Raw genomic sequence first — 22,738 nt, 5'->3', positions numbered from 1 at the left:
AGATCGAGACCACAGTGAAACCCCGTCTCTACTAAAAATACAAAAAATTAGCCGGGCGCGGTGGCGGGCGCCTGTAGTCCCAGCTACTCAGGAGGCTGAGGCAGGAGAATGGCGGGAACCCGGGAGGCGGAGCTTGCAGTGAGCCGAGATCGCGCCACTGCACTCCAGCCTGGGCAACAGCATGAGACTCCGTCTCAAGAAAAAAAAAAAAGAAAATGTCGAAAATGTCTTATATAGGGTAGTGCCATTTGGATTAGGGTGCATATCTCTTCCATGTAACTTCTGAGATGACCACACACTCATTTAAATGTGAGAATTCTGCCGTAAAAGCCATTCGCTGCTTATTCTTTTAAATCCTTTAATACATAAGAAAGGGATGAGCCAGCAATCACTGTACTACCCCAAAGGCTTATTATGACTTTCTATACCTTGACAATTCTGCTACTCTTATGAGTTCAGTAATTTCTAAAGCATTTCTAAATGGGAAAAAGAAAAAAAAAAAAAACCCTGAAAAGTAATAGAGTGGCCAGTGAGGCAGAAAATAAGATTCATGAAGAAACATACATAAATTTAACTATTCGAAAACATGAAAAATGACCAGGGGATTAGAAAACAAAAGGCAGATATATAAATTGAAAGTGGCAGAAGGCTAAGTCAAAAAGAAAGGTTAAAAAAGAAAGAAAGAAAAGAAAAGCTCTGAAGAGCCCAATAAAATTGATATAAGGAGGCTATTAGGTACACTTTAATCGCTGTGGACATTGTCTTAAATCTAATAGGTTGTTAAAATTCTAAAGCTTTGATTCACTATCAATTGTGCATAAAGGTTCCCATTTTATTTTTTGGTTCCCTGTAAAACAAGGTAGATTTCACCATATTTGAATTTGGGAAAGAACAGAAACACCACTGAGACGGAAACCCCAGGGGGTTTACTGTTACGGGACAGCCTCAAGGGCTGTGAGGTACAGATGGAGAGTGAGTCGAGGTTCTACCTTCACATGGACTCCCAGGGTTACTCTGCCTTGTGATTCTGGGCTTAACCTTTTTTAATCTTTTCCTGCTCCTCAAAGTGAAGATAATAATGCACGTCCCATTCCCAGGGCTGTTTTGAGAATCAAATCATATGTGAAAATGGTTTCAGTGAAGGTAAGCTTTTTTAGGCTAAGCCAAGCAGAGAATGTCAACGGCAGTTGCAATTAGAAAGAAATGCCTGGGCAAAATAACGTGTCTTTAAATTTCTCTTAAAATGGGATGGTATACTCACTGAAAGTTGCTAGATAATTAGTGTGGCTGGCCACATGCTTATAGTAGTCAAGAATTTTATAGAAGCCTTTTCAAATAACTGGATTGTGAGCTTTATGATATTTCTCAATCATTCACGCCGTAGCCCATTTATGTAGGATTAATAATGAACTTGGACCCAGGCCAGGTTTGCATGAGTAATGAAATTGGACCCAGACCAGGTTTGCATGAGTTCAGTTGATTGGATTTGGTGGCACTCAACTCCTTGGGGTCGATCAGCTACCATGGCTGCAGAGGACAAATCAATCTGGCTCAGGCTAGTAAACCAGGGCTGCTTGTGTAAGTAGACAGCAGCCCACGGAGGGTGATTTCTGGGTTATTAAGAAGGCCCTGTGATCCCCAAACACATCTCACTCTGACCTATAGACATCTAAATCCCATAATAAGAATTTAATTATTTTGGCTTTAGCCAAACAGGGATTTTTAAAGTATGTTAAGACTACTTGTCCTTTTTCCAAGGTACAGGAATGAAAGCTAGGGGATGTGTTATAATTTTGACTAGGCTTTATCTGACCATATGTAGACTTCCCTGGCTTCGCAAACCATTGAGGCAATGCCATAGAATTGATCCCCCTCCCAGGGAGTTTAGTCCATCCAACCTGCTTGGGGTAATATAGACATTGGTCAGGTCAATACCCAGGAAAAGGTCTTTCACTTACTTATTCCACAAATACTTATTGAGGACCTACTGGCTACTCAGTACATAGTTCCATATTTCCTATGTAAGATCTGCAGAGTCTACACATAATGACACAATGTAAATCAGATTGTAACTGTCCTTTTGCAAACTCATAAAATGATATAACTATACACACATCATATACTACTTTTTTGATATACACATTAGCATATCACACATTTCTAAATTCATAGTGGGCAGAGGTCGGGGGTAGGGAAAATGATTAATTGCTACTCTTACATTGGATTCCATCTAAAACCTGTCTGACTTGTATGTCCTCCAACTCTTCGGTAGATGAGGACATGTTTTCTTTGGCTGACAGTGTTATTATTATTATTTATAATAAATCATAATTCCACCTTCCCTATCACAGGTCTCTCCTTCTGGGCATGTATTCCATATTCTCCAGTGCAAAGTCTTCTGTCTGAGTGTCCAACCTCAAAAAATGGCTAGGAAATAGAAATTGTATAATGGTTTTATAGCAAACTTACTTTTGCCCAGCTTCTCCTTGGCCTGCACAAGGTCCATACTTATAGGCATACACCAAGCGAGGGATAAAGTCAGATGTTATCGCTATGACAAATGCATTTGTAATAACAGAGAGAATTCCAATGCCTTCAAGAATTCCATACCAAATTCCTATTCAAATAGAAGTGTTGTATTAGTTCCATACACAAAGCAGAGGTAATAATTATGAAAAAATGGGAATTCATTTTTAAAAGTCCTTTTCATGGGTCCATTCTTCATCTTTCCAAATACTGACAGTTGCAACCAGGAGGAAGGATTTGTGCAAACAACTTGGCATTGAGGAAGTTTCTATGGGAGTGTCTATATGCTCATGACTTAATAGTCAGGATCAGACATGAGGCAGAGAATTCTAGTCAATGATAAGGCACCAAAATACCATCTGATAGGATCAGCACACATAATGTCAAGCCCCACCAGACTGGGAGCTCCTTAAGGGTATGGATAGCATCCCTTCTGTCCATCTTTGTGGGCCTTGCCCATGACACACTGACCCAGGGTAGGTGCTCACAGAATGCGTGTTTGTTTCACACGGAGGTTAAAAGACATCATTAGCAATAACATCCACATGCAATTCTCTTCCACATATATTGGCTGGGTGACTGCCTGCTCTGTGCTAAGCACTGGATGCAGAGATGAATAAAAGACAGTCTTTGATCTCAGGCAACTCTCATTGGGGCTGCGTCTGATTCAACTCAACATCTCTAGTCAAATACCAAAGTTAATCTCTGCCATTAGAAAAACTGGATTATACTTCATGTAAATCAGGCAAACATTTAGGAAAGACCAAATCAAAGTTAAGCAAAGGGAAGATCTATTTCAAAAAGAATATAAGTGATAACAAATCTAAATTTTTAGATTCAAGCATCTTAAGATAGAAATAACCAAATTGAGAAACTATTTAAGCACAAATTCTCTAGCACTGGAAATTACAAACTTCCAAATAGCAGCTTTACTTCTTGTCTAATATTATTTAAAACTAATACAATTATTCTTTGCAAAAATTAGGTGAATCATCTTACATGGAAACCATAATTTAAAAATCTGAAGTTTGTGGCTTTTAAAATTTTACCTGCCAGATGTTTAATATTTATTTTAAAAACATATGTAAATCCAACTTACCTATGTCTTTGGCCCTTGAAGCTAAAGGTCTCCTCCACTGTGTGACAAATTTGTAAGCATCAAGTCGAATTTCAATTATGTTATTCAGTAAGGCCAGAAGTGGTGCTAGGGGAAAAGCTGCCACAAAGATAGTTGTGAATCCAAACTGAAGAACTAGAAAAGAAAAAAGGAAAAATAACAGAGAGTATTGGTTTTCCATTACTATTTTCAAAGGGATCATAATCTGAATACGTTATTGTCTTAAGTCCCATTTTTCCCAATACAGATGCACAGGGGACATCTCTTCCAGAAAGATGGCCAGGAGACAGGAAAAAGAGGCACTTCCTGGGCCTGGAAGCAACGGAATCCTGGGAGCTATGAGATCTGGACCTAGGATCCAGATCTTGTTTCCTAAATATCATTGTCTAACCAAAGGAATCAGTGTTCCTTGGAGGAAGGTTTGATTCCAGAGCTATGATGGTAGGGACAATACAAGAGAAGTCTGGGACATCTTGTGATGCCAGAAAGGAAGGAAATGCTCAAAAAACGATGGGGACATGCCAACAGGACACAGAACAAACTTGAAGGCACCCCTAATAGCCAAATCTGGAACAATTTGTATGAAACAATATTAATAATGAAAGCATAGGGCCGGGCGCAGTGGCTCAAGCCTGTAATCCCAGCACTTTGGGAGGCCGAGACGGGTGGATCACAAGGTCAGGAGATCGAGACCATCCTGGCTAACACGGTGAAACCCCGTCTCTACTAAAAAATACAAAAACCTAGCCGGGCGAGGTGGCGGGCGTCTGTAGTCCCAGCTACTCAGGAGGCTGAGGCAGGAGAATGGCGTGAACCCGGGAGGCGGAGCTTGCAGTGAGCTGAGATCCGGCCACTGCACTCCAGTCTGGGCGACAAAGCGAGACTCTGTCTCAACAAAAAAAAAAAAAAAAAAAAAAAGAAAGCATGGGATTATAGCCCAAAGACTAAGTATCTAAGTCCAGACTGATGTAAATATATACTTACATAAATAAGTGATTAAATAAATAAAGGGGAGATAAGGAGTGGCTCTTCCTTATGGTAGAATTATAATTAATCAATATAGGAGGAATGATGAAAATTAAAAAATCACCATTAGTCAAACATCACAGTAATAATTTTTGTAGGCAAGAAATATCAAAGCACTCTAAAATTAGTAGAGGAAAGTATACTGAAGAAACTAGGATATTTGCAGATTCTCAAAGTATCTCCTCACATAATTTTTACTAATTACAAAGGGAAAAACAGTAACTTTTTAGCAGAGGAACCTGGAAAACATCTTTTTGTTTTTTGAGATGGAGTTGAGCTCTGTCACCCAGGCTAGAGTGTAGTGGCATGATCTCGGCTCACTGCAACCTCCATCTCCTGGGTTCAAGCGATTCTCCTGCCTCAGCCTCCTGAGCAGCTGAGATTACAGGTACCCACCACCATGACCAGCTAATTTTTGTATTTTTAGTAGATACAGGGTTTCCCTGTGTTAGCCAGGCTGATCTCAAACTCCTGACCTTGTGATCTGCCAGCCTCGGCCTCCCAAAGTGCTGGGATTGTAAGTGTGAGTCACCGTGCCCAGCCGAAAACATCATTTTAACCAAGTGATCAAAGCTAGTATCACCAGTAATAAGACATAATGATGTTATACACCCCGATATGATGCACTGAGGAGGGTATAACATTATTTCTGTGGCATTCTTGCCAAAAATGAATAACCCCAACACAATTATGCAAACACATGAGACAAACCTGAATTGAAGGAGCTTCTCCAAAACTACTGACAAATACTCTGCAAATATGTCAAGATCATGAAAAACAAAGACTGAGGAATTGTCATCGATTAAAAGGAACTAAGGAGACAACACATCTAAATGTAATGTTGGATCTTGGAAGTATTGTGAACAAGAAAAAAGTTATTACTGGGAAAATGCAAAATTCAAATAAGGTCTGTAGATTAGATAATAGCATTGTATTCTTAACTTTTCTAGTTTTAATAAATATGTAAGATATTAACATTAGCAAAAATAAGGTAAAGTATAGAAACTACTCTTTTTGCAACTTTCAAAATAAAATTTGTTTTAAAAGGGGGTGGTTTCTGATGCAAAACAACCAGTCATCATAATGGAAAATAAAAAAAATAAAATTTACTGGGCATCATGGACGAGAAGTATTTGGCTGTTTGAATGACTATGTATATATACACATATGACTGTAAAAATAGTAAAAATATATTTACAAATCTGATTTTAGAAAGTAACAATAACAAAACAATGATTACACATACATATCATTTTCTATGTAAAAACAGGCATTGTTCTAATTACTTCATATACACTAACTCATTTAATTTTCATGACAACCTTATGTGGTGGGTACTATTATCCTCATTTTACAAGTAAGGAAACTGAGGCACAAAGAGGTCAGGTAACTTGCCCAAAACAAGTAACTAAGAAGGGACGCTAATCTCAGTGGTGTAGCTCCAGAGTTCTGCAAAATCCATCTACCTCATCTTGGTTATTTTGCCACCTCCAGGTGTCCCCTGTCTTTGGTCACATTCACACTTGGTGCTTGTGCTAGGTGGCTCTTTATGCACCAATAGATGTGGGCATTCCCTTCTCTTTCGACCTGGGTTTTATTTTTCTCTTGCCTTCTCTCTTTCTTTAGTAAGTCCATCTACTCCCATGACTTCATTATTATCTCTCTGATAAGGGTTCTCAATTCTCTATCTCTAACCTTGACTCTTTTCAGGGAATTGCCAGTTGTCTGTTATGCTACAGAAACAGCACTCCCCAAACCAATCTCTGAACCTCATCCTTGAACGTATTTATCCTTTTATGTCCCTCCTCCTTTCCTCCCTTCAGAATCAACTTGCATAAAAACCAGGTCTCGGCTAGCTTAGCCTTCAGAACCATTAGCCTCCTAGTCCTGACAATTACTCTTCAAAAATGTCTCTCATTTCTCCCTCTTCTGCACTGTCCCCACTTGAGTTCAGACTCTGATTTTCTAACTGGCTTTTTCTGCCTCCAAACTTTCAGCTCCCTGCCCTATCATTCTGCTGTCAGTGTGTCTAAAATGTTGGTTCAACCCCATCACTCATCTCCCTACAAAGAATGTTTCAGTAGGTTCTCACTGGCTGCAGAATAAATCCCAAACTTTTCACCACGCCATTCAAGGATCTCAGTAAATTGACTCTAAGGAAACTTCCAAGCCTCATGTCCAAATACACTCCACAAAGAAAACAGGTTTCCCAAACAATCCTCTACTCCGGCTACACTAGTAGCCAATTCTGATTTTATGGGTATACATCATATATGTACTTAGTGTTTCTATGACTACTTTGATAAAGTAGTCATTCTTCCTTCAAGAGAACACTCAAATGCACCCTCTTGAGTCTTCCGTAATTGTAATTAACTACTACCTCCTCTGTAGCTGCCACAACTCTGCTCACCACCATAAAACTTATTTTGTCTTGATTTTATGGTGTTTTGCCTTTTCCTCCTTTTGCAGTGAGCTTCATGAAAGTAGAAACAGCAACTTTTTTATGTTTCTTTTTCCTACATACTCACTACAGGAGTTTTGTGTATGAGAAGGACTTGTCAGGTATCAAATAATGCTAGTTCAATGACTGACATGTAATTACAATGAAGAAAAGCCAGAACACAATGAAAACCTATCAGGTAGAAATAAAACTGACAGAGAGAATTCTTACGATCACTAACAGTACTGGATGTTACCGACAGAAAAATGCAACTAGAGTTTAGTTCTTTCAGGTTGTATTTATATTGAAAATAACTGCAAGTTTAAAAGGAAAATGTGTTTAGTTCATTGGTAGTTTTTGTTTATCTGACACCTAATCAGTTTCATTATCTAGTTAAATATTATGGCCTAAAATCAAACCAACTAATCATTTTTACATAGCACAAAGGTGACCCACATGATATTGGTCTTGAAGTGATTAACTATAATGCCCATTAATGGCTGCTTTTTTTTTTTTTTTTCAAGGGAAGAGACTTGTACAATACAGGTAGATTAATTTTAAAAAATTCCTTGGCAAAAAACTTTTAAATATTGGAAAGCATAAAGAATGATATAACAAACTTCCACATACCCATTGAAATGTTAGTATTAACTCTTGGTAACATTTTGTCATACCTGCTTAATATCTTTTTATAAATAAAATAAATACTATATAGATAAAACTGAATTCTCCTCTATTTTTGCTCTTGAGTGGTTTCCTCTCCCTTCACAGAGACAATTGCTGACATGAGTTTTGCATGCATCCTTCCAGTTCATTTATATATACACACACACACACACACACACACACACACACACACATAAATGCCCATATAGCAATAAATTATACATAGTGCATATATCACGTAAATAATTTTTGTGCCTAAACTTTACATAATGATATCATTATTTACAATTTTTTTGCTCTGTTCATATCACATGATAATTTTGAGATATTATCTTGATCTATATAGATCTAGTTAAACTTTTAACTGTTTTATATTCTAATATATAAGTTTACCTCCTTTTAGTTTACCCCTTCTGAGACATTACCTCTTCAAATATCACTTTTCCTCTTTCTTTATTCCTTTCTGGGACTTCTATTACAAATATTTCAGACTTTTTGGCTGTTTTGCATGTTTCTTATGTTTTCTGCTCTGTTTTTCTTTTCTTTTCTCTGGGCTTGTTTGGATTTTCTTTTTATTGACTTGTCTTCAAGTTCACTAATTTACTGTCTTATGTTGAGTCAATCTACTATTTTTTTCTTTCTTTTATTTGAGGTGGAGTTTTGCTCTTGTCGCCCAGGCTGGAGTGCAATAGCATGATCTCAGCTCACTGCAACCTCTGCCTCCTCTGTTCAAGTGATTCCCCTGCCTCAGCCTCCAGAGCAGCTGGGATTACAGGCACACACCACCACACTAATTTTTGTATTTGTAGTAGAGACAGGATTTCGCCATGTTGGTCAGGCTGGTCTCGAACTCCTGACCTCAGGTGATCCACCAACTTTGGCCTCCCAAAGTGTTGGGATTACAGGCATGGGCCACCGTACCCAACCTCAATCTGCTATTAAACATATCAAATGAGTTCTTAATTCCAGATTTATATTTTGCAATTCTAGAATTATTTTTATAGATTTTAATTCTCTTTTAAAAGTCTCAATTTTTCAACCATTTTTGTCAATATTTTCTTCTATTTTTATATATAAATCATAGCTATTTGAAAGTCTCTGCGCTAAACCCAATTTCTGAATCATCTTTGGGTCTCCTTTTCCCTCTTATTAGTCACATTTTCTTACCTTTTTGCATACCTAGTAATCTTTTTATTGTATGCCACACATGTAGAGGCTCTAGATCAAGGGTCAGCAAACTATGGCCTGTGGCCAAATTTGACCAACCATCTGATTTTCTTTTTTAACTACCTGTGAGCTAAGAATAGTTTTTATATTTTAAAAGGCTATATTTTAAATTGCTGTAAAAGAGTCTACATAATAGCCTTGATTGTGCTATTGGCTCAAAAAGCCAAAATTATTTACTATCTAGCTCTTTAGGAATAAATTTGTGATACTCCGCTCTTAGTGATGTTCTTTTCTACCATAAAGAATTCCCCCTGGTGATGTTAGGCAGATAAGAAAAATCACTTAAAGCTGGTCACAGATTAAGCTGGGCTAGTGCTGGCATAGAGTTTTTGTAAAGCTTAGTCCACCTTTGATTTGTTCTTGTTCCTTTGCTGTGATTGAGAACCTGGTGGGTCCCTATCTCCTTAGCTCTGAGAGGCAGTAAAAGGCTCAGTCCTGCCCTTTGAAAGGTTTTAAGGTTAGCTCTTCAGCCTCTTGCCCATCACATCCTCAAAGTGTTGTATTATTAAATAATTACTTTACATCATGATAAAAACATCAATTCAACAGTAAGTCAGAATAATTCAACTTGTATGTACATAATAACCCAGTTTCAAAATACATAAAGCAAAAGTTGACAGAACTAAAAATAGAGTAAGATAAATCCACAATCATACTTGTGGATTTCAAGTATGTAACTAGTAGATAAGAGGCACAATATTTAACAAGGACTTAGAAGATTTGAAAAACACAATTAATCAATCTTGCCGAATTGACATAAAAATATAGAGCATTATACCAAACAACCAACTGCAGAACATACTTGAAACATATATCAACACAGATGGTATAAAGGAGCATAAGGTAAATCTTTATATATATATATATATATATATATATATATATAAAATCTTTATATATATACACACAATATCAAAAGACTGAAATAACAGAGAGAATATCCTCTGATAACAGTGTAATTAAATTAGAATCAATGACAGAGCAATATATCAAAACTCTTTAGATGTTTTGATACTAATGCAGTCCTTCAAAATGTATAGTCAAAAATAAATTACAAGGGAAATGGAAAATGTTTTGCTAATAAAATACAACATATGAAAACTTGTGGGATACAGCCAAAGCAGTATTTATAGAGAACATTATAGCTTTGAATCCCTATATTAGAAAAAAAGAAAATCTGAAAATCAGCATCTTGAGATGCTGAGAAAAAAAGTGAAACTAAGCCCAAAGGAAGTAAAGGAAGGAAATAAAGAGCAGAAATGAATGAACCAGAAGGCAAAGGTGTAGTAAAGAAAAATCAACAAAGCCCAAAGTTAGTTTTTCTTTTGAAAAGATTAATAAACCTCTAAGGTAATGTTTTAAAAAAGGGAGAAAAGCACAAACTATGAAGTTATAAGTAAAAGAAAGGGCATCACTATACGCCCTAGATATATAAAAAGTTAATAAGGAGATATATAAACAATTTTGTGCTACTAAGTTTGAAAACTTAGATGAAATGAACAAATTTCTTGAAAAAATACACAACTAATACACAACTTATGAAAACAGATGCTAGAAGAAATAAAAACTGAAATAGTCCTATATCTATTAAGTAAAATAAATCTATAATTAAAGTTCTTCTCATGAAGAAAATTTCAGGTCCTGCTACTTCATTGTAAATTATTCCAAGTATGTAAGAAAGAAATAATAGTAATCTTATGTAAACTGTTTAGGAGAAAAACATTACCTAATCATTTTAAAGAGCTATCATAAAAATGATACCCAAATCTGAATGAAACATTACAAGAAAGAAAAACTACACTGTAACATCTTCCATGAATTTGTATATAAATATTAGAAGCAAAATATCAGCAAACTGAACTTGGTAATTAAAAAAATGCATCATGACCCAAGTGGGCATTTTTTCCCAAGTTTGCTAGGTTAATTTAACGACTTTTTAACAACAAAAAAGAATCAATGAAATCCACTACATTAGTAACATTTCTTTAAAAATCACATAATCATTTCAATAGACTCAGGAAAATGACATGATATAACATAATAGTAGTCATAATAATAACTCTCAGCAACCTAGGGATATATGAAAACTTCTTTAAGAAAACAATAAAAAGTATGTACAAAACAATACAGCTAGCACTACACTTAATGGTAACATATTGAACACTTTCACCCTCAGGTCGGAAACAATGATGTCCAGTATCACCAGTTTTATCCAGCATTATATAAAAGGTCTTAGTGCATTTAGGCAAGAACAAAAAAATATATACATAATGACTAAAAAGGAAAATGTAAAGTTATCATTATTTGTGGATGATACAATTATGTATATATAGGTAGAAAATCTCAAAAAATATATAAGCAACTATAATTGATACTAGATGCTAGCAAGTTTGCATAAGCAAACATACAAAACAACAGTATTTCTATATATTTAATATTAGTAACAAAACATTAGAAAATAAAACAATAAAAACATCATTTGCAGTTGCAAAGATTCCTAAGGTGCCTAGAAATCAATCTAAGTTTTACAAAAAGTATATACTAAAATCTACAAAAAGTATTGCTGATAAAAATATAAAAAGACATAAATAAATGCAAAGATATACCATTTTCATGGATTGAGAAAACATCAAATGTCTTCAAATTGATGTAGGAGTTCAATTTAATCCCAACTAATATTTCAGTAAGATTTTTATAGAAATTAGAAATCTGATTCTAAAACTTATATGGCAAAAATTTTGAAGAAGAACAAAACTGAAATTTCTTTTCACTTAAAGACACCAATAAGAAAATGAGAAGTCAACCAATAACTGAGAAATGGTATTTAATTTGCAACATATACATCTGACAAATGATTGATATCCAGAATATATAAATAACAAATCACTAAGGAAAAGACATAGATACCCACAAAAAAACACATGCTTGAATATAAATTCACAAGAGTTTATCCAAATGACTATAAGCATATGAAAAGCTGCTCAGCATTATTAGTTATTATAAAATTTCAAGTTAAAATCATGATGAGATACTGCTGCATACCAACCCAAATGGCTAAAATATGAACACAAGTTTTAGTAAGTTTATGGAATAACTGGAGCTGTTCTACTGTTAGCCAGAGTATAAACTGGCACAGCCTGGTTTTGAAGACTGTTTTCAAGTGTTTATTAAAGACAAACAAATGCATATCTATGGCCTCCCAACTCCACTCTTATGTAAATTCTTAATAAAAACATCTATGCATGTTAATCAAAACACATGTACAAAAATGTTCATAAAGGTATTATTTATAAGAGCCTAAATCTGGAAACAACACAAGTGTCTATCAGCAGTAGAATGGATGGATAAGTAATAGTACTTTTTTGTTTGTTTGTTTTTGTTTTTGAGATGGAGTGTTGCTCTGTTTCCCAGGCTGGAGTGCAATGGTGCAATCTTGGCTCACTGCAACCTCTGCCTCCCAGGTTCAGGCAATTCTCCTGCCTCAGTCTCCCAAGTAGCTGGGATTACATACACCTGCCACCGCGCCCAGCTAATTTTTGTATTTTTCAATACAAACGGGGTTTCGCCACATTGGCCAGGCTGATCTTGAACTTGTGACCTCAGGTGATCCACCTGCCTTGACCTCCCAAAGTGTTAGGATTACAGGCATGAGCCACCACGCCCAGCCAATAATAGTATATTATTATTCAGGAGCCTAGAAGATCTGTAAACTCACAAAATAGCTCATCTATTGGCACACTGATGTCTTCACTTCTAGAAGTAAATTTGCATTTGTCTTTTCCTGACTCAAGCTTGGCAGAGGCTTTGCTTTTGTCAAAATGCAGTTACCTAGCACATTATTTTTTAGAGTGCTCAAGAGTACATTTCATCATATGTGGAGGGTTGAGGGATTGATGGTGGTATGGGGGTCTGTGTGCTGTGTCAGAGCAGCAGGGGACAAAGTTGGGGCTCATCTGGGAGTGGAAATGCAAAACAACAAAACAAAACAAAACAAATAAAAAACCGCACATGACTAAGGAAAGATAGGGTGGGTGTCAAAGACAAACTGCCTGTTTCATAATTTGGCTCCTGGTCTACATTCTAGGAATACTATGCAGCAATAAAATGAAGTTCTACTACCTGTAGCAACATGGGAGAATGTTAGAAAGATAATATTGAATGAAACAAGCCAACTACAAAAGAGTATGTACTCTACAATTCCATTTAAATGGAGAATAACAAAGGTAAAGTTAATGTATGGTATTAGAAGTCAGGAAAGTGGTTAGAGAGGGTTTTATAAATGGAAGAGGGGACAAAGAAGTCTTCTTTGATATTGATAATAATCTATTTCTTGATCTAGCTCACTGGATAGCAACATTTCCCAGAAATAAAGAACCAGAAGGTAAATATTTCAGGCTTTGCAGACCAGGCACTTTCTGACACAGCTACCCAACTCTACTATTGCAGTGCCAAAGCAGCCACAAATTAATATGTAAATAAATGGGAGTTGCTGTGTTCCAATAAAACTTTATTTACAAAAACAGGCAGTGGACTGAATCTGACCTGCAGGCAATAGTTTGCCAACCTCTCAGCTACATAGATTTGGTTACATTTGTGTGAAAATTTGCAAAAATTAATTGATCTCTACACTTACGTATACCTTTTCACTATTATACTTCAGTGAATACATTTTAAAGTATATAACAAAGTCAGGAAGTCATTAAGGAAATAGCAAAAACAAAAGAACAGACTTGAGTAGTTAGAACTCATCAGTCTGCTTGTGATAACTCTGAGATTTGTTCTGTGCTGCAAAGATATTTCAGTATTTGGAGCACTACCAAATTCTAGCCGCATAAAACTTTCTTTTTAAGCACTCAATATACCAACATTATTGTTCATTGTCTTCTTTATGGGAGAAGAATCCATTAAGGGATCTCAAAATGGTTAGTTCTCTTAATGAATTCTCTTTATTAAGTTTTATTTTTAATGTCCAAATTGATTTCTTCCCCAGGTTATATCATTCTGCCATTCTATAATTGAAACTCTAAAGACATAAGCAGATACTTAGAACATACGCAATTTAAGAAACATTAAGCGTCAATTCTACTAATACTTTAAATTTCAAATTTGCCCAGAAAAAACTGCTTCCTTTAGAGGCAATGGATCTTGCCCAGCCCTTCCCTCATTTCCGCTCCTATGTTAGAGCTTAAAATGAAAATAAATATATACATATTCCATTTAATAATGAAAGAAAATATATATACTTAATTTATCTAAGATATTTTATTTGTCTTTCCCTCTAGAAGACAAAAACAATAAGAGAATAATAGTGATATAAGTAACATGTGCTATGTATACACTGAGCTAGGCATTGCTCTAAGTCATGTTCATGCATTAACTCATTTAATCCACACAAAGACTCTATGAAATGGTTCCTTTTATTATTATTCCCACTTTAAAGATGAGAAAACTGAGACAAAGACAGATTAAGTAATTGCCCAAGGTTTCACAGTTAATAAATGATAGGGCTAGGATTTGAACCCAGATAATTTACTTCCAAAGCCCAAGGTCTTAGATACATGCTAAGAGAAATTGCTTTGCTTTGATTCTAGAGAAATCTGATTCTGTAAATATAAGTGCAGCATAGTTTAAGCAGGACATGCCTTCCTCTCTGTTTGGCTTAGGAATCCCTATGCACTGAGGACCTTGATGATAATGAGTATACGTTTAGTTGAATATATCTGGAGATTTAAAATTTATAATTAATAAAATAAAGTAGAATATTTTCATACTCATTTCTAAGTATTCATCGAAGAGTCCGTAGGCATTCATCGGCTGAAGGTTATAGTCCTTTTCCCATTGTGGGAAACTTATTTTCCTTTCAGGTCCATGTTCTTGTCGTACTTTTCTTCTAGTCCACCAATTCTGAATTAACCTGGGCAAAAAGATCAATTTCTTACAAAAATGTAACTGATCATATGACTTAGGTAATGAGAAAGAGGAGAGTTTGAATATAGAAACATAGTTTGAAAAAATTCAGGACAGGCTATCAAAGAAATAAAGCCTCAGGTTGGTAAGAAAATAACAATGGAGTCTATACTTCAAGTATTTCTATTAGCAAGTAAACAGAATGACTGATGAACTTATTTTAATCATTCATGAAACTGTCTCATGTTGGGCATTGCCTATGAGGGTTGAATAGAGGACTGAGAATATCTATAAATGGATATCCCAGTACAAAGGCAATACCAAGACATCTTGAGGAATATCTGGCTTAAGTGGCTTAATTTAGGACCCTTGAGCAGTCTTGCCACATGGGTGCTGAGCTGCATACTCTGACGTCAGGGGCCTAAAGATCTGCAAACCCACAAAATGCTTCCTCTCCTGGTGCACAGACACCTGCAGTTCTGCAACTGGACTTGCTTGCTTTTGGCTTGAGCTCTCCACAGGGGCTCTGACTCCCAGTAACATGCACCTGGCATTGGTAAGGCTAGCACAGGAACCGTCAGCAGTGATCAGGAGTGCATTTTGTAATATGAGAAAGCATTGAGGAAATGAGAGGGTGGAGGCAGGTCTGTGTTCTGTGCAGTACAAGGAAAAAGTTGAAGGATATCCAGGAGTAGAAGTGCCAAAAAACAAAACACATGGGAAATGAAGCAAATAAAGGGATGAATATAAAAGACAAACTGCCTACTTTACAATTTTGCTCTATGTCCTTATTACTAGAAGATAAAATATAATTATCTTGATGTCTATGACATTTTAATTGTGGTTTATATCTTAATGTAGAACACAATGCTGATAATTTTTGTTTTATGTTTTATTTTTAAAAAGTTTTATAGAAAACATCAAATACTTGGAACAAGATTTCTTTTTTTTTTTTTTTTTTTTTTTTTGAGACAGAGTCTCGCCCTGTTCCCCAGGCTGGAGTGCAGTGGCGCGATCTCAGCTCACTGCAAGCTCCGCCTCCTGGTTTCGCACCATTCTCCTGCCTCAGCCTCCCGAGTAGCTGGGACTACAGGCGCCTGCCACCACGCCCGGCTAATTTTTTGTATTTTTAGTACAGGTGGGATTTCACTGTGTTAGTCATGATGGTCTTGATCTCCTGACCTCATGATCCACCCACCTTGGCCTCCCAAAGTGCTGGAATTACAGGCGTGAGCCACCGCGCCCGGCCTGGAACAAGATTTCTAAAAATAAATCTAAGAACAGAAAATTACTGGCTTTGGTTCTGACAGAGAGCTAAGAAAAGACTTTCTGAAATGAACCAAGTTCCCGCTAATTGTTCTGGCTGAGTAGTCCTCCCTGAAACCTTGAGTTTTCTTTGTCTCTACAGAGACATTGAGCTGACATGGAAACCAATAGGTGTGGAATTAAAGCAGAAATAGAAGCATTGTTGATTTATGTCCCCATTAAAACTTAACTGACCAGAACTGAGCAAACACAGCAGAATTCAAGGTTATCCGTACAAGGTTGATGCAAGTTTTTGCTCATTGTTGTCAACATGTTATCACCAGGTTTACCATGGGGATGGGAGAGTGGAGATGTAGTTAATGTGTCATACATAGCTGAGGACTTGCAATGCTGGAGCCCGAAAGGTCAGAGGTATCATTTAAAGTGGCTCACAAGCAAGTATCCAATATTTAGGGGCCTACAGAGGCTCCTTAAAGAATATGCACATTTGTTCACGTGAATTGTGCTAAATCTCCCAGAAGAGCCAATGTTTATGATTTTCATGGCTGCCTTTGGATGTCTAAATGTGAGCACTTAGTTCCAGGTGCACACACTGGCTTAATTGCTGAGTCTGCATTGCTTATCTTACTTGCCACACCTAGAAAAGCCAATAATGAGCAATGCTGCCTCTCAATTATTGATACTAAGGTACTTACGGGTAGCCAAGTTCCATGAAATTATTCCAGGTCTGCTTTAGCACCATTATAATACCCATTTGCATACACAGATCAATAAGGCATCCACTAGGGTGGCACTGCAAGATAAGCAAACACAGAAATTCCAGAATCAATGGAGAGGAAGAAAGGGTGTCTGGTTTCTAATCTATACAAAGTTGCCCTAAGGCTGTTTAATGCAAGTCTGTTGGAAACAAGGAATGATGGGAGAATACAGACCTCTTCTAGTCTCCACCTGTTTATCAGCCTCAAGTAGGCACCTGGGTGTCCTGTAAATCTTCAACACACAAAGAAAAACAAGCCATTAGTGCTCTAGGTCCAAGCTTTCAGTGAATAGTACATTTAGTTTAGCACAGTCTCCAATGTGAGTGCTGCTACAATAAGTAGTAGGTCTGGGGGAATTAGGAAACCCTCCAGATCTGTCACAACCATAGCTTCTGGAATTCTCCAGGGGACATTTCTCTTCTGGCCTTTCTGTCAGGCTGCCTAATGCGGAAGCCAGTTCTTGCTGCTTGCTGTGGACTTTTAACATTTTCTGCTGCATATCAATTGCTCTGGCCTGTGTAAGCAGAAGTTTTACTCCTGGATTTAAACACGTTTGATCTTTCTGAGTAATAGTCATGCTGTTAAAAAAGTTATTGAACTATTTTCCTGGAGTTTTGTGCTGCTGGAATAGCTAGAAATGACGGAGAGACTGCTGTGTTGATCTCACCAGAATGCTATACCTGGCCCTTTCTGGGTTCCCATCTCCTCTGAAACGCCTCCAGATGTCAGGGAATTCACGCGACATTACCACTACACAGGGAATCTTTCCCAAATCCTCATGACTGCTGGATTTAAAAGTTACCCTGGCATCCCGTTTCTGCCCCCTTTCCTGTCAGGATGTCCTTCTCTCTTCAGGGAAGTCAGGAATCCAGAACATGCTGCAGCCCCCTCCCCGTTTTGCCACCTGCTGTCATAGGTGTGAAAGCCAGGGCCCTGATTCAGGTGCAGACAGAGGCCAGAAGTTTTCGATGCATCATTCACACGCGCAAACTATTTTCCTCTGCTTAGCTTAGCAACAAAATGTGCACAGGCAGTTTTGAGTGGAGATGATTTCCCTGGGATGCTGGGTGGTTTTGACATTTGGGAAGGGAAAGGAGGAGGATGCTCTTCCCTTTTGACACTTTGTATAAATCACCCTAAGGGAGGGCTTCTCTGTCCCCATGGGTCAGTGACCTCTAAGTGTTCTGTCCTCAGCTTGGGGAGGTGTGCAGGGGTCAGGTTCTTACCTTCCGAGGAAGAATGCGATGTAAAATGTGGAGCTGTTCAGATTGACGAACTGAAAAAGAAACATTTTCAGGGTGAAGCTGTTCTCCCACTCAGACTCTGTGCGAGGCTGTTCTGTGGACAAAAGGTGAGCAGAGTTTGAAAGGCCGAATCTCATCCCCTCTCAACTCCCTCTCTTCCCCTCCCCACACACACAGGGTGGGGACACAGGAGTCCTGAGGAGGCTGCAGGAGACTCCAGTTTACCCACAGACAGCATGTGATGGAACAGAGCATCCATAGGATCCTCAAGCTCACAGACCAGACCCAACAAGGGTCTCATGGGAAGTGGCTATGGAAGAATCTGAGAGGACTGAATACCTAGACTGTTCCACTCTTACAGGATACCCGGAGAGCCAGCAGCAGAGACAGCCAGGCTGTCGAGGCCTCATTCCCAGTCCTGGCTCTCTGCAGCAGCCTTTTCTTTTCCAGTTAGTCTATGCAGGCTTAGTTCCTCCTAGCTCCAAGGAGTTCCTTGGTCTCAACTTCTAGTTCTCATATTATACCAACCTACCGCTTAAGAGGGAGTCAAATCCATATCATAGAACGCTAAGAGCATTTGACTCCTTTGCCTTTACCCTTATCCCCCATTTTCCATTCTCATGGACAAATATCAAGGAGGTGGCATCATCTTTAGAGCTTTTACTGCATATCACCATCTGTGTCTTATAATTTCCTGACCTCAGTCAGGGGCCAATTCTCATCTCCACATATTTTAACATCCATAAAGCAAATGCTATCTGGACATAATGGTGTGAATCAAAACATGGATCCATTTGCCCTCAAGACCAAACCTCCAGCTAGAAATATCACGTCAAACGCACTTATCCTTTCATAGGAGCTACATTCTAGGAGCAAGCAATGTCTAAGAAAAGGTATTTAATACAATAGCACTTTGTCTGCTTCCACATTCCCTGAGCTTCTAATTTCTCATTTAATACTTCACTTCATCAATTCATTTTCCATAAATTAGAACTCAAAATGCTTTCTGGGAGCATATCTGAGAAGGGAAGGGAGAATGAAAGAGAATCTGATTGAAAATGGCTTAAAATGTCAGTTTCAGGAACGGCCATACTGTTGCTGAGACCCAGAAAGACACGGGATTCTTAAAGGGTTTTCTTAAAGGGTTTTACTTCTGCTACTGAACTCCTGGTTACATGGAAAGGTCTCCTGGTCGCCGGCTAGGTTCCCAGGTGTCCCCACCATGGATGGACCAGGACTGTAACTCCACTGGCATTTTTGCTAGCCTGGATCAAGCTACCACAGGGTACATTGTCTACCAATGGGCAGTTATCTCTTCCATGGACATAAACCTCTTTCTGTCTTTTTGGGCAAGAACTGGTGGTGATGGAAGATTTCAATGACATTAAAAGAGATAAGGTAAAGTGCCTAGCTCTGTATCCAGCACATAGAAAGTTTCAATAAATGCTATCTATTATCATAATGATGATTAAAAATAGGAACACTTTTGTGAGTTTTTTCTCCTCTGGACAAGCTTCTTATGGAATGCATTAAAGCAAGTTACGGATGGGAGCATGTAATTTTCTCAAACTGCATAGAGCACAATGACCAATACCTTGTTAATAAAATTGGGACAATTCCTTTATTTTGAAGATGAGATAAATGTACAAGTTATTACTGGCTACCAGATTGTTCTGGAGTGCAGTGGCATGATCATGACTCACTGCAGCCTTGACCTCCTGGGCTCAGGCAATCCTCCTGCCTCAGTCTCAGGAGTAGCTGGGACTACAGGTACATGCCACCATGCCTGGCTAATTTTTAAATTTTTTTGTAGAGATGGGTCTTGTTATTTTATCCAGGCTGGTCTTGAACTCCTGGACTCAAGGAATCCTCCTGCCAAGGCTTCCCAAAGTGCTGGGATTACAGACATGAGCCACCATGCCTGGCCTTCCAGTCTTCAAAGAAACTAATTTTGCTGTGAGTTTATATACCATAAAAACTTGATACATTTTTAATTAAACACAAAATATAGGCAATAGCAAATGAACACTTTCCTAAATTATATTGGATACTTTATACAAATGCACTTTTGTAATGCTATTTTTTGTGCACAAAGAGAAAATCTACCTTCAATTACATTAGCTCATGACAGATAATGTTTGTGATAGATTTTAAAGCTTTATGTAGAAAAATTACTAGATATATTTAAATTATTCTGTTGAAGGCAAACAAAAAAGTGTTGTATGAATTTGAAAATAAAGGGAATATTTCTTTCCAGCAGCATTAGCGAAAGGAATCTTTGAAACATACTTTCCAGACCACAGTACAGTACTGTGAAATAAAAAAGATTCCACTCACCTAAATTTGTCAGAAGCAGGGCAACTTTTTCATAGAGCTGCAAAATAAATTTCATGCATTTAATAAATGAACTGCACTTGTTATAAAATCTATAATCACAAAGGAAATAGGTAATCAAATCACAAGTCAAAATAATTTCATTAAGCATCCATTGCTCAACCAATGAAAACATTGTGTATAGAAATCTCAGACTCTTGGAGTCCACTGGTAATGGAGATTGCTGTAATTTTCAGGGCAAGAAAGAAATGTACAAGGTCCTATCTAACTATTTATAAAATCTCACTTCTTATTTTGGGGCAAATAATTTTATGGCAACAAGGCTAGCTGCTATTCATTACCAGCTTTCTAGGCAATGCTGGGCAGTCATAATATTGCTGAGCTTCTGCAACTTGAATGTAAAATCTCTAAGCCCACTTCTGACAGTAAGATTCTGCAATCCTATTCTTTATGGACTGCTGTAAACTCTAGGTTACAGCATTCAAAAACACTGAAGTGATTAAACATTACTGGAAATTCCCAGAGCTTATGGTACTCCACGTTTCCACTGGTGGACCAGATGCCTCCTTAACTCACGCATCCTTAACTCACCCAGCCATCTGGTCAATAGATGGTTCTGAGGGTGGGGTATGTGTATGCATGTGTGTATGTGTGTTTGTGTGTGCGTGTGTGCACTGAGGAGCAGAGAGTATAGTCTAGGGTAAATCCAGCTCTAGGAGATTACCCAGAGTGGGTATAATTGAAAGATCAAGTGCTGTTTCTAAAACAAAAGACAATAAGTGAAAATGAAAAGGAAAAGTAGTTTAATAGACTGGAACGATATGAAGATTAAGAACACATATAAAGTAGTGCAAACACACTGGTTAAAATTGCCCAGGCTGGAATGACAGCTTGACCATCCAGCAAGCTACAGGACTTGGGCAAGTTCCTTATCTCTTCTTCAGACCATCCTTTTCTTTATATGTGGGCAGGAAGGGTACTGAATTCACTGACCTTCCTGTCCTGCTTAATTTTTGAATTCTCTTATCTGAGATTTCTGCTAATTACAGAAATAAACAACATAATCTGTACGTATGCCTCCAAACTTTCAGCAACAACTATGGTTTGCTATATTAGTATATATTAAGATGGCCATAGGACCAAATCTTGTGTCTAGAAATCTCAGACTCTTGGAGTCCAACGGTAATGGAGATTGGTGTCATTTTCCATAAGAAACCTTGTGGCATAGGTTAGTCATACCCATTTAATCATAAAAATAATATCCTCATAAACAACAGATAAGAACAGATGTTCTAATCAAATATATTTTAATATTACAATGTATTACGAAGGCACTGTAACATTCCAATTATTTGATTATGTAATTATCAGGGAAAGTTAATTTGACTGATGAGACAACCTTTCTCAAAAACACAGTTCTTGATTAACTGGTTTATCTTTTGTATCTTTCACGATGATGTCTATTTGTCACAGTACCTCACTTTGCACACATGTCTAAAAGGCCCTTGGAGCTGAGGATATGCCTTTGTTACATGGGTGTGAACACTGAAAACATTGGAATTTTTAAAAAAGGAACAACAGAAGAGTCAACATATGAGTAATATTAACCTTGTGAAAAAGAAGGTAAAGCATGCAGGGACACAGTAGGGATCCATGGCATCTGTGACTACTACATATATATGTTGAAGGAGAGATATATATATATATATATGGATATGGACTGTGAGACTTTGGACAGGACACAGGAGGGAAGGGTACACACACAGAGGGACTCAAGGCCGCTCAGAGAGCTCCACATAAGTGGTTTCTGGAAAAATGTCTGATGTCTCATTAGATGGTTGAGAGATAAACCACGGGAAGTTTGTTCTGCTAAGAGCAGCAGAAAATCTAGGTTTCTAAACTAGATGCTGCAAATTCTGATTGTGAATATCTGTAACCGGCAGAAAGCTTTCTGATCTTATAGATCTGTCCAAAGGGAAGCTATGTGTACTTTTACTTTTATCTTATCAGTCTGATCAATATATGTGGACTTGCTCTGATGCAAGCTATATTTTCTGGTTTACTTTTTTTTGGAAGATGAGGTGTGTTTTTCACTGTTTACAGTATAATTAAATATCTGATTCATATTGGCATGGTTGGATAAAAAGGATGATAATAACTTTTTAGTCTATTCCTGGGATATAGCCTTTGTTGGCCTATTTGGCTTGCAACCACCATATTGGGATGT

General features: G+C 37.5%; 1 protein-coding gene across 2 annotated transcripts in view; it reads right to left on the bottom strand.

Annotated features, from left to right (window-relative positions):
• The window catches only part of ANO4 (anoctamin 4), a 383,617-nt gene that overhangs the window by 15,407 nt on the left and 345,472 nt on the right, over nucleotides 1-22,738 (bottom strand). For both annotated transcript variants that reach the window (XM_050750195.1, XM_050750196.1), the window contains 7 exons: nucleotides 20,515-20,551; nucleotides 18,160-18,271; nucleotides 17,108-17,165; nucleotides 16,871-16,968; nucleotides 14,774-14,916; nucleotides 3,626-3,778; nucleotides 2,470-2,617 (listed from right to left, as the gene is read on the bottom strand). In XM_050750195.1, the coding sequence (XP_050606152.1) occupies nucleotides 2,470-2,617; nucleotides 3,626-3,778; nucleotides 14,774-14,916; nucleotides 16,871-16,968; nucleotides 17,108-17,165; nucleotides 18,160-18,271; nucleotides 20,515-20,551 (749 nt within the window). The remainder of the gene's footprint in view (nucleotides 1-2,469; nucleotides 2,618-3,625; nucleotides 3,779-14,773; nucleotides 14,917-16,870; nucleotides 16,969-17,107; nucleotides 17,166-18,159; nucleotides 18,272-20,514; nucleotides 20,552-22,738) is intronic.

This window comes from Macaca thibetana, chromosome 11, assembly GCF_024542745.1.
Source record: "Macaca thibetana thibetana isolate TM-01 chromosome 11, ASM2454274v1, whole genome shotgun sequence".
Lineage (NCBI taxonomy): Eukaryota > Metazoa > Chordata > Mammalia > Primates > Cercopithecidae > Macaca > Macaca thibetana.
Note: the sequence above shows the minus strand (reverse complement) of the source record. Positions and strands in the feature narration are given on the sequence as shown.